Raw genomic sequence first — 16,106 nt, forward strand, 5'->3', positions numbered from 1 at the left:
CCCGCCGCGGTTCCCAACGCAGGGAGCGCTCGCGGCTTCCAACCAGCAAGCGCGCCTGCGCGTTGGCCGCGAGAGAGGAACAGTGCTGCTGGACAGTTGGGCTGCAGCGGCGTCGGCTGAGGGCGGCGCTGTAACTCCCGCTCTGGCCCTGGCGCGGTGGGAGCTGCCCGAAGCCTGCCCCGCGCCCCGCAAAGCGAGGGAGGGAAGCGGCGGCCGCGGCTCCAGCTCGCCGCCTTTCAGCAGCACATGGCGGCGGCATTAGCAACACAAACGCCGCCTCCGGTCCCGCCCCCGGGGCGCTCACGGCCTCTCTAGGCCGCGGGGAACAGCGACTCCCGGCCCGGAGACTCCTCCTCCTCCTCCCGCGGCGCCTTCGGAGTCCCCGAACTGGCGCTGCGCTCCCCGCCATGCCGCGCCCGGGCCGCTGCCCCTTGTCCCGGCTGCTGCCCGCGCTGCTCTTCCTCGCCTTGCTCGGCGGCGCCGGTGCCTCGCTGCCGCCGGGATGCAAACAAGACGGCCGCCCCAGGAGCCCCGGCAGGTCCCCGGCCGAGGGGAAGATGGTCTGCAGCAGCCTGGAGCTCGTCCGAGTCCTGCCGCCCGACGCGCTGCCCAACAGGACGGTCACTCTGTAAGTACCGGGGGGGGGCGGGACGGGTCCCCTCCGGGTAGGCGCACCCCGCTCCAGGCAGCTCCTGCCTGCGGGACTTGGGCCCGCCTCCGTCTGCAGGGCTGCGCTGGGATGGGGCTGCCCTGCCTAGTACCGCGTTAGGCGCCTGCCATCGGCCTTAGTGCAACGTGTGCGGGGAGAAGTGGCCAAAGGCGAGTCTGCTCCTGCCCAGCCATTGCCCCCAGCCCCACCGAGCAAGTAGCGGACGGTGCCTGGGGCCAGGAAAACACGCCCACTTGGGAGGTGGTGCAGAGGGGCACCTTTTGTTTTGGGATCCCTCCAGGCTTTGTTGCCTATTTTATTTCTAATATTTATGCGCTTGTTTAGTTTCCTGGCGCTGGTGGTTGTTTTTAAGGAAAATAGAAACCTAGAGCTAATGTAGGTTATGGAGTTTACAAGAGTAGAACATCTCTCCTGGGATGTATCATCATGTCAGGAATAAATCAAAAGGAAAACAGGCTAATCTTACTCACCAGCTAGGAGGGAGTGTGGAGACAGTCTAGACTAGAGCAACTGGATGTGAACTAGCACTTAGGGGCTGGGCTGGAGTTGGGTGTCCTGCCCTCACAAATTTAAAGGGCCAGCTACTAACTAAACACATATGCTGGGAAGTCTTCCTGAAAGAGGGTGTACCCACACTTGGGTGCTTATTAATCCCCATTCCGGTTGTTCTAGTTGAGAACTTGTTTCTGTGGTGGAAGATGTGCAGAAGACTTCCTAATGTTTTCAGTGCTAGAGTTTAATACCAGGAACAAAATTCCTGTGTTTTATCTTTTTTGCTAGAACAAGAATTAGATATTTGCTTTGGGTGTTAGTTTAAAGATTACTGCTAGTACCTTGTATTAAGTCATTTAACATGTTTTTTTTTTAAGTTGTAGTGTGCATGCTAAATAAAACATGTTTAATACTATTAGTGTGTGTTCTTTTCATACTTGGCTTGATTTTTTAATTTAACCGAGATTTACAGCCAATGAAAAAGCATAGCCTAAAAAATGTCAGTTATTGTATTTGAGATTGTTGGAGAAAAAGCACGGAGTGCTAAGTATTTTATTCAACTTTGAACAAAAAACAAAACAAAACTTGAAGGCCCACAACTTCAGATTTATCCTAAATATAAACAAGTCTGCTAGAAGTTTCACAAGTAGATGGCACTACATGCTTACATTTTTTTAACAGTAGAATTTAAATGAAAATGGATCGCCTAATATTAAGCCAGTTTTAAAAAAACAACGAAAAAAAACAACCATTTTTATCACTCTGGTTTCCTTGAGGTCTTAATAAAATCCATCTATGCCAGGATACTGTTGCCTGGAAGCTCTGAATCTGCAGCTGTTGTAGCTTGGATAGGATAACATGGTTTTGGAATTATTAGAATGTAAGGCCCCGCATACACTTTCATGTGCTCTGTGCATGTGAAGTAGTCCCACTGATGTCAGGTGGACAACTCACATTTGTAAGTGTCTGTAGCATTAGGGCGTAGATCGTTCTTGTGTTTGAAGCATAGCCCTTGGAGAATAGGGGAAATGGTCTCATTCCAAGGCAAGTCGGATTTGCTGTAGCAAAAGGATGTGTGTCCCTGCAAGCCTCATGTTGCATTATGTGAGTAAGCTAAAAATGGATGTGATATCAAGAAGTCCATGAAAATATAGTTGGAAATTGATATACTGGTAGTTACATCTTCTGCTAGAACTTTGAAAAATCTACTCTCCAATGGCAAGTGGAAATCTTTCCTAGCAAACGTGGAGTCCTAAACCATCAGATTCTGCAGAATTTAACTTTTAATTTAAAAAAATGAATGTAATGTATTTTCCTCTGAGTGCGGATAGACCACTTCAGTACCAACACTCATAGCTTTGCCCAGTAGTAGGAGCATGAAACTAACAGGAATCTGGTCAGTTTCACCTCTGTTATTCAGAACAGGGTGGACAGCAGTGACATTTTTAAGTATGCTGTCAATGTCACACTGTTACTGCTTCTGGAAAGCTATCAGCAGCAGAGGCATGAACTACAACTATGGGAAAAGGGGGAAGGAAGGAAACAAACAAAAAAGTGGGAGGATGGGAAGGTGAAAAGTATTGGAAACCCCCAGGAAGCTCTGGCGTGGAAGGTAGAGAAGAAACAAAACAGTACTTCTCCTTTCCAGCAGCTAGAGGCTACTGGAGCTACACATTCATCCAGCACCTACTAAGCAGAGACAGATGTGAAAAATAGTTCCAAGCAGGACCCAGGTACAGCACCATGGCAGAGATCCTCAGATCCATCTGCTCGCATTGAGAAGGGGTCGGGCTTCTCGCCAAGTTACTACTCCAGGACTTGAGGGTGGACATATTTCTCTCTTTCATATCTACCTCTGGCAAATAGATGTCAGGTAAATTTTCAAGTACTGTTTACTACTATCACAGTTTTAGGACCTTAAGTAGTTCAGAAGAGAGAAAAACAGAGGAGCATGAAAACATAATCGTCGAACTGATGGACTACACACACACAGTTCAGAAGAATTACTTGATTCATTTTATGGTGCAGAATTTCTTCATTAGTCAATGTATATAAATAGAAAAGTTTGTAAATTGCTTTTGTTTTTAACTGGATTGAGGTTTATAATTCCTGTTGAAAGTTGCTTTTCCTCTCTCATTATATTTTCCCTCTATTTCATGTATACCCTAGTCTTTGTACATTGCATTTTTTAATCACATGATCTTTAAATAGATAAAGTGTAAGGAAAAAAATGGCTTTCCATAACTTGTCTATTTCTAAAATGAGGATAATATCTACTACACAAATATGTTGTGAGGACTAATGTGTAATAGTGCTCTGAAGCTGGAAAAGATAAATATTTAAAAATCTTAGACTTGTTTTTAAATTCAACACATTTTCTATAAGACAGTTGCCACCATATTCTGTTATGGAATATACTTCTTGAAAGATATAGATCATTGTGTTTGTCATTTATGACCCACCATATCTTTTGAGAGGTCTGTTCCTTTATTGAGTTTACCAATTGTGAACATGAAGAATGTTTTAGATAATAAAGGTACTGAAGGCTTCTGAAGTACATTGTTAAGCACCATGGATGCTGGAAATTGTGCCATAGAACCCTCACCTGCAACATTATCACGTTTGATTAGTAATTGCTTAGGACTTGAACATATTTTGCTGGCAAATAGCATATTTTGAAGCTAACATACCACTTAATGGTTCATTGGGTGGATAGGGGAAAACTTAATGGAAGGTTCCTCCTTGTGATTTGGGACAAAACTGTTCATTGATTCTCTTACTGAAAAAATCCCACAGGAATCTAGATGCAAGAGAACTTGTATTATTCTGTAAACTTTAATTCTACTGAAAAGTGACTTGCAAAAAGGGGGTAGGAAGATTTTTCACTTCTTTATTATGTATAGGCTTGGCAGAAATCAGTTTTTATTTTTTTATGATTTTGATGGATAATATCAATGTTAATTTAAGTTGATACAAATAAAAGTTTAAAATATTCACAGTTGCAGGAAATTATGGGATTGTCAGACTAATTATTTAATGACCGCATCTAATTTCTCATGGAACCTTTTTTTTTTACTTTGCCTATCTGTAAATTTTTATTATCGATGGAAATATTTTTTCATCAGATTGGGTGCATATGACGAAACTGGTGTTTACCAACATTTACTGATAAAATCTAACACTTCCAAGCCTAATCATGTTTAATATAAGGCCTGAAAAGAGCTTTACATTTTTTATTAGAAATTGAAGTCTAGTCTGTCAAGTCTTCCAGGAAAAGCAGGATTATGACATCAGATGCACCAAGCCAGTGAGAGAGGAAGCAATATTTTAGGAACATAGGATTTGCCAGACTGGATTAGATCAGTGGTCCGTCTAGTTCAGTATTCTGTTTTAGCCACTACCAGATACTGTCAGAGGAAAGTACACAAGTCGAGAGTTATGGAGTAACCTACCCACAAAGAGAGTTTCTTCCCAACCCCACTAGTTAGGAGCTGGTTTATGTCTTGAAGCATGTGGATTTATCTCTTCCAGACTCTTGATTTTTTAATTTTGCTTGTTTTTTTAATCTTTGCTATTCTATCTCTGTTCTTATCTGTATAGCCAATCCTTCTTTGAATCATGCTAAGCTCTTTGCCTCCGTGATATATGGCATTCCACAGGCTAAGCGTGTGCTGTATAGAAAAAGTACTTCCTTTCTATGTGTGTTAAACTTGCTGCTTTTCAGTTTCTTTGAATTTCCCCTTACTCCTATTATGGGAAAGATCAAATATTTATAGTAATTCTACCTTCTCTATACTATTCATTATTTATTATATACCACATCCTTAAAAATCTTTGAGTTCTCCAGCAAAACCAGAAAATATAACTTGACATTCCTGTTACCTTCAAAATAAAATACAGCAGAAAAAAAATCTTTCTTTGTAGAAACATGACGGCCAAAAATAAGAGAAAAAGTGGGGTGCACACCATATCTTTTTCTTTGTTATGGTTGGGTAGAACTATAAGCTCAGCTGTTGTACCCTGATGATTATAGTGTCTGAGAATCAGTAAACAATTAAAAAAAAAAATCTGGAAACAGGCACTGCTTTGGTATGCATAGCTCTTGTTTTATTTGTTTCCCACTCTCTTACTTATGTTCAGAATTTACTGGGTTTATAATTCTTATCTTCAGTTATCAAGCAACAGGGCTAAGGCATCACGTCCAAATGGGCTTAGAATAAGGAGCATGTCAACTCAGCAGAACCTGTGAAAGTGTGTTTGCATGTGTTATATAATTTAACTTTTTGTCATAAAAAGCAATGGTAAATTAGAGAAAATAACCTCTTCCTTGCTGTTTTCAAGATTAACTTAGAGGGAAAAAATAGTACATTTTAAAATAATAGTTCCCTTTGAAACTTTATACTTGTTGTGAAGAAAAGTAAGATCACTAACAGATTGGAGATTTTTTTTTTGTTCTTTTCAGTTTCTGTGCTTTGTGCATTTGAGAACTGTTTGTGTCTTGTTAGTCGTTTCACTGTTTTCTCAGTATAGTCAATTGCTTTTTCTTCCTGTTTGTGTGGGTCTTTCACATAGCAAGAGAGCATGAAGGATTTTTAAAAAAAAGTTAAATGTTTTTAAAACCACAAAAACTGGCTTGGGGGTTTAAGGGCAGGTGTAGGGCCCCCTGAGGACCCGCAAGCAGGTTTCAGGGGCTCTGCCAAAATAAACCAGAGAGCAGGGGCGGCTTGCTGGGGCCCAGGGAAGATAGCTGAAGCCTGACCCCTGCCACCCAGGGTTGAAATCAAAGCCTGAGCAATTTAGCTTCGCAGAGCCTGTGGTGTCAGGCCCGAGATTGCCCTGCTTGCTATCCCCTAATGCCAGACCTGGCTTTTAATCTACTGAATGTGGAGAAAAACAGTAGATGTGGTACAGGTGGGCCAGGGAATTTTTGTAGCATGGAGGGTGGCGGGGGGGCTCAAAAAGAAAAAGGTTGAAACCCCCTGGATTAGGGGATTGCCAGAGAGATAAGTGATTTGAAAATTGGTCACTGTCATGTAGATGGGCTTCATTTTAACTGGATGAAAAAAGCTGCATAGTAGCTTTTAATTTACTCTAAACTCTTTTTACTGTATGAACTTTACAATCACTGATTGATATGAAAGTAGTATACTTGGTTTATACTGAGAGCTTAATATTCTTGATAACTCCCAGTTTTGACAACAGAATGAGAAGTAATCCTCATAATAGGACATTTGTATGCAGTTCTCAACATATTCAGAGAAGTTAGTCCTGAATTAGAGTAGTGAACTATACAAAAGCATAGTGTGTAACTTGTCACAATTCAATTAATAAACTTTTCTCTTGAAACCATTTACTACAGTTGACTTGGGGACAAGGCAGGCAAAAAAGGGAGGGGAGATTGAAGGAAGGAAAACTCCAAGAACTTTTAGATGAAGTCTATTTGTGGCTATTGATCAGACTCTTTAATATTTCTTCCTTCTCCTTAGACTGGTGGTAGCTGTTGCAGATGTTGGCAGGGTTGGCAAATTCATTCAACTAATCAGTTGCACTGACATCCATTCTTTCTCTTGTGACAATTCCAAAGGGTAGTAAACAATGGTACAGTCTTTCTTAGTTCATAATGGGTTTTTTTCAGGAATATTTAAGTTTAAATTTTTAGTTGGAGTCTAGAAAGACAACTGCCTAGCTAGATGTTTTAAACTGATGGCTATAAAACAAATCTGGTTTCTCTTTTTTCAATTTTGCACTTCCCTCTTAAAAAGATAATCTGGAGAGCAGAAAAAAGTCCAGGAGAGAAGAAAGGGTATGTCTAAACTAGTTTATGGCCTTATTGTAACTTGAGTTGAGTGTCTGGATTAGCATTTAGAAAGGTGCTGGTTAACTCCAGTTGGTTAACTCAAATTACAGTAAAGCCACAAACTGTAATCTAGATCAGTGATTTTCAAACTTTTTTTCTGGGGACCCAGTTGAAGAAAATTGTTGATGCCAGTGATCCAGCGGAGCTGGGGATGAGGGGTTTGGGGTGTGGGAGGGGCTCAGGGCTGGGGCAGAGGGTTAGGGTGCGGGGTGGAGCGGGGAATAAGCGGTTCAGGGTGTGGGAGGGGCTCTGGGCTGGGGCAGGGGGTTGGAGTGTGGGAGGGGATCAGGGCTCTGGGCTGGGGGTATAGGCTCTGGGCCGGGGATGAGGGGTTTGGGGTGCAGGAACGGGGTTGGGGGCGGACTTACCTCCAGCGGCTGCCTGTCAGCGGAGCCCCGGGCCCGACTGCCTAGAAGCCGGACCCACTGGTTGGGGTGCAGCACCCCCCGATCCCTTATCTTTTTATAATGTAGCCCCAGGAATGGCAGAGGGTGCCTGTTAGCAAGGGCCAGAGAGCGGAGCGGGGACCAAGCAGCTGCCCTGCAGGGAGGGGAAGCAGGAGAGCTCCTAGCTGGTGGAGGGATGACCCCCCAACATCTTGGCGGCTGGGAGCCGCCTCCCTCTTGGCTCCATGCTCTGGGCTAGCTTCACTCAGCAGCGAGGAGGAGCCATAGCCATGAGAGGAACAGGAATAGGGAGCGCACTCAACCAGGCAGTAATGACACTTCTGGCCACTGTGCTGTCTGCCTGCAGTGCTGGTCGTCTGGGAGCAGAAACTCTGGGATAAATCTGAAGGACTTCTGGGACCTGAGTCAGCCTGGGGCCGCATGCACACAGGAAAGCAATAGGGCTCAGACCCTAGGTCCCAGATTAACATGGGCTCGGACCTTGCAGGGTCCTGGGACCTTGCAGGGTCCTGGGACCTTGCAGGGTCCTGGGTCTCTGCATCTGAGCCCTAGGTTAGCACATTTTCTATGTGAAAGCAAAGGGTGTTTGGCTTGAGCCTGGGCTCAGACTGTGGCTTAAATTGCTTTGTAGGCATACCCTGTGTGTACTACACACGAGAGAGGGATTAGGCATGCTTTGCCAGTGGGTTTCATGGCTGGTCTTACTGACACAGTAGAGGAATGTTGAGACTCAGGAATAGTGGGTTCATTTCCAGCTTCTGGAGAGGGTTCAGCTTGAGTGGTTATAAACTCTCCTGCTCCTGACCCTCCCTTCTATTCCCACTTCCCTACCAGTTCCTGCTCATGTCTGCTCTTCTGCCTCTTATCTCCCTCTTCATCCATGCTGCCTGGGCACCAGCATTTGGGGAGGCAGAAAATGCATTAGGAGCACAGGAGAGGCAGTCTCTGGGCTCTCATTTCTGGTGCCCCATGCCACAGTGGCTGTTGAGAGGAACAGTTACAGGGAAGAAACATGGATAATGCTTCTAGCCTCTCACAAACCTACTGAACATGTGAGACCTCTGATTTTCAGAGGCTTATAGCTTGGTCCAATCTGGATGATTTTTTAACTGGGATGGTAAAAGGTACATCCTTGAAACTAGGTTAATTCCCACCCCCAACCTCCTGACCCTCTGTCAGATATCAAGTCAAGCTCAAGCATGGGGGCCTTACAGCTTCTCAGCGAAATGTTTATAAGACTTTAACAAAGGCAAAAGAATGGGTTTTCTTCAGAATGTTCTCAGAAACTGCTGCACAATTTTACCTTAAACCTTACATTAAAAAACCAGCCTGAGGTAGTCACCTGGCATAGAAAATTTCAGTCTGACCAGTTAGTTTGGAAGTTATAAGTAACTAAATATGTGGTCTTATGATGGAAAGTGGTAGTTTTTCCCATAGTTAAGGAAGTCTGCTCCACCTATAATAAAGAAGTAGTGTTTGAGTTAGGCCCTGATCCCATAATTGACTTCTTGGACACAAAGCCCCATTGAAGTCCCACATTATAATCAGAAAAAGGGTTGGGGCTTAGTCTGTAAGATATGAGGGGGGGCATGGACCATTACTTTTATGTTTAAATAGTAGTCAGTACACTGGAGCTCAGTTACATATCTGAAGACTGATCCTATGATTGGCTTGGTTTGTATGTTTTAGAGCTCCTTAAATTCAAAACTCAAAATGAGCATGCTTAGTTTGTGGGATATTAACATATATCTGGTTAACAGGGAATTAATTTCACAGCCTAATTAAGATGAGTCTGTGAAACTCCCATGGTGTATTGTTTGTCCAGCTGCAGACTAGAGTTCATTGGTTTTACATTAGTAAGTTTACCAGAAAGAATCTAAACAAAGAGAGGTGCATGTAATTCCTTTAAAAAAAGAACCATATTTTCAAAAAGTTTCTTCACTGGTCTGCTCGCAACTTTCTATATTTAAATACTTGGGTGTGAACTTTTGAGTACTAATATGTGCATGTGCAAATGTTAGAGCTTGAAGCACAGAACTCTTGTTTGAATTTTCACATAAAGTTACACATGCACAAATGGAGACTTCATTGAGTTTAATATCACAAGTGTAATTTTGTCTAACTCCTAAATATAATCATACTCAACTATATCTAATCCATTAAACAGCTGGCAGGCACTTATCTAATCTATCCACCTGGACATTTGAATGGCCCTTCCATCTCTGTGGTATGAGTTCCTCCTGTTTCCAAAGTAAAAGGTCATTTTTATCATAAGATAAATCATTTGCAGGAAAAGGGCTCTTGAGCTTTATAAATAGAGCAAATGGTTATAATTCCTTCTCCCCTTGGGGCATCATCTGATTGCTTGCTAAGCCTGAAGTCCTGAAGGAGCTGGGACATGTCACTTGCTGACCCGAAGCTTTGTTCTTGAGTAATATGCTGCCATCTAGTGAAGCTCCACCCACTTTGAGTTAGCAAGTAGCATGTCCCCCTCCCTTCAGAACAGTCTGATGGTCACAGGGATTTGTCACTTGAGGTGACCCAAGACTTATTTTTTCACATACCGCCAGTCAAAACCCATTTCCTTATTCATATTCTATGTACCATGTGGAAGGGGGTAGGGATGTGACATTTTGCAGCATTTTGCTCAAGAACAAACCTTCAGGTGGCAAAGTGGCATGTTCTGTTTCCTTCAGAACAGTCGGATGCTCATGGGGTCATAACCGTTGTGGTGACCCGAGACACATTTTATCACATACAGTCAGTCAAAACCCAGCTCCTTATTCAAACTCGATATACAAAGTGTGAGTGGCATATGGCAGCATATTATGTAGGAACAAAGCTTTGAGTCATGAGTGGCATATTCCAGCTCCTTAAAAACAGGCTAACGGTTGTGGGGATGTGTCAGTTTGGGTGACCCTAGAGTTATTTCATCATGTGAAGTGAGTCCACCCCCAGTTCCTTACTTGATTTAATTAATAAATAAAAATCTAAATTTTTAATTACTTTTCACATACATTTGATGACATTTCTACAAATTTAATCTTGCATTGAAATTTTTTAAAATAATGTTGGCCTTTGAGTAAGGAATTGCGAACTACATATAAGGAGTGGGTACTACAATATGGTACGCTATTCCATACTAAAATAAGGAACTGAGAACAAGGAACAAACTTCACCCTTGTCAAAAGCCTTCCCTCTTATGCAAGAGGAGGTGCGACAAAGTTCCTCCATTTGCAGCTGTTTATGCATTAATTTCCACCTATAACAATTAACTGCCGAAAGTTACCTGAAATACAGTTTTTTTTCCAAACTATGCATTTTGCAAGATCTACTCAGGAGATATTCTTTGACATTTTGTTCAGATACACAATTTTGTTGAAGAACATAGAACATAAGAACGGCCGTACCGGGTCAGACCAAAGGTCCATCAAGCCCAGTATCCTTTCTACTGACAGTGGCCAATGCCAGGTGCCCCAGAGGGAGTGGACCTAACAGGCAATGATCAAGTGATCTCTCTCCTGCCATCCATCTCCATCCTCTGACAAACAGAGGCTAGGGACACCATTCCTTACCCATCCTGGCTAATAGCCATTAATGGACTTAACCACCAAGAATTTATCCAGTTCTCTTTTTAAATGCTGTCATAGTCCTAGCCTTCACAACCTCCTCAGGTAAGGAGTTCCACAAGTTGACTGTGCGCTGCGTGAAGAAGAACTTCCTTGTATTTGTTTTAAACCTGCTGCCTATTAATTTCATTTGGTGACCCCTAGTTCTTATATTATGGGAATAAGTAAATAACTTTTCCTTATCCACTTTCTCCACATCACTCATGATTTTATATACCTCTATCATATCCCCCCTTAGTCTCCTCTTTTCCAAGCTGAAGAGTCCTAGCCGCTTTAATCTCTCCTCATATGGGACCCGTTCCAAACCCCTAATCATTTTAGTTGCCCTTTTATGAACCTTTTCTAGTGCCAGTATATCTTTTTTGAGATGAATATCAACAATGGATGGTTGGACTGCCAAGGAAAAAATTTAAACAAATTAAATTTCAGAACTTTCCTAGGGAAAATGTATTGGGGGGGAAAAAATACCAAAACTTGATAAAAATTCAAAGGGCCTAAGAACTATTCACCATTGTTGCTTTCTAAAGTGAAGTTTTGGCATTTTGATTAGATGGGCTCATCTGTGTGACTACCCATGGTTCTGAAGACACTGTATCATAATGCATATACACAAGGGGCCAAAATTAAGTTTGCACAGGCAGTCTTAATTCTGGCATTTCTTAACCTTTGAGTGCTTGACTTTGCAAACTTAGTATTCTTTTAACATAGTTTTTGTGTGTGTTTGCTCTCTCTGTCTCTCAAAAAAAAATTGCAGTTAAATCAATACATACAGTATTGACTTCCTTCAACTTCTTAGCTATCTATGTAAATGATGGCTGAATTCTTGTGGCTATTATAACCTTTAAAAAATTTATTTTCAGTAAAACTTTAAAGTTTTCTTTGTAATAAATAGTGAAATTACTTGAACACATGCTTTGTACTTCATAGACACAACTACATACTCTATTATATATAGGGCAAGGATTTTAAACAAACCAGCCATGTTGATTTCAGGTTAATTAAAAATTGAGGAGTGGAATCAATGCTGAATTTCCCCCCCCCCACTTACAACAAAAATGTCAAATTTTTATATTGTAGAGGGTCATATTCAATTTCTAATTGTTGTCTGAAACAGAGTATTTAGGTATACATACTGCCTTTGTTCCACTACGGAACCTGTGTCCAAGGGGCACTTGGTGCCAACTGTTAGAGGGCATAGGGAGTGCATAGGGTTTTCACAAAGATCCCCTGCGTCAGATATATGCCTAATCGTTCATTGAAGGCTGTCATGTGAAGTCTTTACCAAGAACCAGTAGCCCACTGGATGTTATAAATATTGCAAAATGTGTGTATGGATGATATTTAAGGAGTTATGTATCTATACTGAAAATTAGGTTCTTAAGGTCTTGGAGTTAAGACAGGTAACCAGGAGATGACATACCTCAGAAATATTTCTTTCAGTCAGGATGTAACAGATGCTTATCTCCCTGTCTGGTAATTTGTGTGTTGTGTATCCTATGCCTTGCAATGTCTCCCTATTTGTATCGAGAGCTAGAGCAGAATGAAAGATTGTGAAATCTGCACAAGAGGAAACTTACAGGGTGAAACAAACAGCCTGTGTGTGTGTGTGTGTGTGTGTCCTCTTCTATGAATAGAGACAAAGATTGTTATGGTATATCTTGGGGTGCAAAGAAACTCATGGGATCCTTCACCAAGAGGCAAACGGATAGTGTGCTTGTCTCATGAAATGAAGGTCACAGGCAACCTGGCTCTAAAGTGTTGCAAGGATTTTGGATGAGTGATACACTAGAAGACATGAGAGTATTTTGTTAATTAAGTCTAAGGTCTAGAATGCGTGTTATGATTTTATTTTCTGTGTAATTGTTTCGAATACTTGTACTTGTTACTACTCGAATTTCTGTGCTTTGTTAAATAACAAAGCTTTGCTTCTCATTCATTGTCCTGTCTGTTTTCCCTATAGTAATTCCCAATTTGTACTACGCCTCCATTCCATCCATTAAAATGAGCAATTAAATAGTTAAAGCCAACATTTTAAAAAGTGTAACTAGATTTCATGCCCCAGTAATAAAGAACAGAGAAGTTCATACCTCTCTTTTCAGGCTGTCTGCCCTTTGTTCACATTTGAAAGGTTATCTTTGCAGTCATGAGGGCTAGACTCTTTTAATATAATGGAAGCTTAGATTCTGTAAGATCTAAATTTGTCAGATGGGCCACTCAAATGCATCAAATGGGCTAGATCAAATTTGTTGCTTTGTTTTCGCTGCGCCAAAAAAGGGGTGTGTGTGTGTGTGTGTGTGTGTGTGTGTGTGTGTGTGTATGAGTGCTATTTTTACCACAGGATGACTAAAGTACTGTATATTAGCTATCCCATTGTAAAATCCTAATGATATCAAACCACCTGTAGCTTTTACTGTGAGCTAGTTAAGCAAGGTCAATGCTATATGTGCCCCCTCCCCCCCGGTTGACCTCACCTAGCTAATTTCCATAAAAACTACAGTGCTTGTCTCTGATAGGACTTTACAGTGGGATAGCTAATGCACATTAGTTATCCGGTGCTTAAAAAAAAAACACTTTTTTTTTTTTTTTCTTCACTGAAGACATGACCTGAGTTAATCTTTTTCCAGTAGCTTAACATTTAAAGAATATTGCAAACAATGAAAAGAAGAACTTGATTGTTGTTGTTTTTTAATGGATTAGGTACTTGCATGAAGAAAGCAGTGAAACTAGGTGTGGATTAAAAAGTTGCAGCGCATATCAATATACTACTACTTCAAGGCATAAGTAGGATCCTAGGCAACTGAGATCAGAGAGGAGCATTTTCTACCCTACACATGATATTTAACAGCAAGCAGGGTGCTTTTTTTTCCTGAAAAAATGGGGATAGGGTCATTGCCAAAGACAGGATACTGAACTAGGTAGACCAGTGGTCTGTTTTTGGCATAGGAATTTTGTTTCACAAACTACTGAAGAAATAAATATTTCACTTCAAACTTAAAATCAGCATAACGCTGTTTTGCTGATTAAGGTATGCAAACATTAAGATCCTGCAAACCTTTACACACTTGAATATTCCTTAATCAGGATTAATTTAGTTCCACTGAAGTCAAGGGTTCTACCTGGATGAGTGAGGATTTGCAGGATCAGACCCTTAGTTTGTTAAGAGGTGATTTAATAATAATATTAACCACAGGAAAGGCTTTTTCATATTTACTTTGGTCATCTGACTAAATAATTTGATGTAATAGTCTCCTGAACTCCAAGCTCTAGTTTTAAGGAGTGATAAAAACAAAAAAAATAAATTAGCTCGCTCATCTCCACTGTTCTTACTTCACACATTTGTAGCATGTCTGTAGTCTGTACTTTCCTTGTGGGATTTTGAGATCATACTGTAAATTAATTCATTCTTCAGAGAATGGTTTGAATAGTGTGCAGTAAATAAGGCATGTGGACACATACTGAACAGCGAAGAGAAAACAAAAATATAGAATAGTTGGTCATTAAGTGTCAATCCTGTACACTGACTGAATCAGGCGGCCGGTGGAAAAAGATATGTGATCGTGTAATTAAAGATTATCATAATACATATGCACAAGGGGACTAATTAAGGTTGCACAGGAAACCTTGATTCTGGTATTTCTTAACTTCTGGATACTTGACTTTGCAACATTAATAATGTTCTTTTAAGGTAGTTTTTTTTGTATGTATTATTGATTTTGTTTAATTCAAGCTAAATCAGTATCAGCAAGGTTTTGGGCTGCTTAAATTTGTCTACATTAAGAGTTTGGACTTTTTCTGACTAGATGGATTTTAAAATCAATTCAGTTTATCTGCTGCAAACTTCCAGTATAGAAAAGGCCAGTGTCTCTCATTTTCCCCATTTGTAAAAAAGATAGAAAAAAATATCGCCTACCTTTGGAGGGTTGTTGCAAAGATTCAGTAATAACAGCTCTTATGGTGGTTTTCTCTCATATGAAAAAAAGGTCCACAGGTAACCCAGTACTGTAAATGTTCTGCACAGTAACTAATTTACTCTCTTTTGCCTTTGACAGTAATTCATTACAAGACAAAATGCTAGTAGTCTGAAAATATTGGGTTTATATCCTTGTGTAAATCACAGCTTTTCCAAAATAAGCTTTAGAAAGAGTATTTATCTTTTTGCATGTTTACTGTTTTCAGCAGAAAACATTTTTCTTGGTTGTACAGATCAAATAGTAATTTTACTGTTTGTTTTTTGTTTTTTTGTTTTTTTGCTGGTGGCAGACTTCCTAGCCCCCAGAGTATATAGCTTCATCATGAAATGATCTCATTTAATCTCCTTTTCCTTTCCAGCTTTCCACCATTTGGATCTCTTGAGTTGTGTTTTAGTGGATCATTCATTACTGAGCCCAAAGTCTCATCACCTCAATTATTTGCATGTTTATTAAATGAACATGTTCAGAAACTTTTTGCAGCAGTATTGAGGTGTGTATTTTTATGTAGGCTTTTAAGCTACTTGTATATCTCACTTGTACTATAAGAGTTATAATAGCAGAGTTAAAATTTAATTTTAAATTCCTATTTTTGTTACAAGTATGTTTTAATATAATTAAATTATTAAGTATGGCTAAGAGTAGTTGTACAGTATGAATAACATTTTTTTCCCTGGTGCCAGACATTTTATTGTCATCTCCTAAAGTGAAAAATAGTTAAATTTCTATTGCTTTGTCATGAAACAAATTATAGTTGTACTACTTTTACCTTGCATTGTGGAAACAGCCTGTTCTACTCTTGCCTAGTACTACCAAGTCAGCACAAGTATGGGAGAATGAGCCGGATTCTATTCTTGCTAATTCTGTTGAAAATGTATTGTTAGCCAAGTTATAATTGCAGGCCCAGTGGAGTTACCCAGTTATAAGTGTGGGCAGATACTTTATTATTTGTGACAAGTCACATTAAAAGGAAAGAACAAAGCCTGGCTGAGTTTGCAAGCCTGGCGCTTATGGTTTTTTTTCTTTTTCTTTTCCTATTTGTAAATTGAGTAAATGTGTTATGGAAATCCTTGACATCCACAT

At 40.7% G+C, this 16,106-nt stretch overlaps 1 protein-coding gene across 1 annotated transcript in view; it reads left to right on the plus strand.

Moving 5' to 3' along the window:
* The first annotated feature begins 407 nt into the window (after window positions 1-407).
* The window catches only part of ADGRA3 (adhesion G protein-coupled receptor A3), a 112,141-nt gene continuing 96,442 nt past the window's right edge, over window positions 408-16,106 (plus strand). Inside the window, exon 1 of the mRNA XM_065405107.1 lies at window positions 408-628. Within this exon, the coding sequence (XP_065261179.1) occupies window positions 408-628 (221 nt within the window). The remainder of the gene's footprint in view (window positions 629-16,106) is intronic.

This window comes from Emys orbicularis, chromosome 5 (genome assembly GCF_028017835.1).
Source record: "Emys orbicularis isolate rEmyOrb1 chromosome 5, rEmyOrb1.hap1, whole genome shotgun sequence".
Lineage (NCBI taxonomy): Eukaryota > Metazoa > Chordata > Testudines > Emydidae > Emys > Emys orbicularis.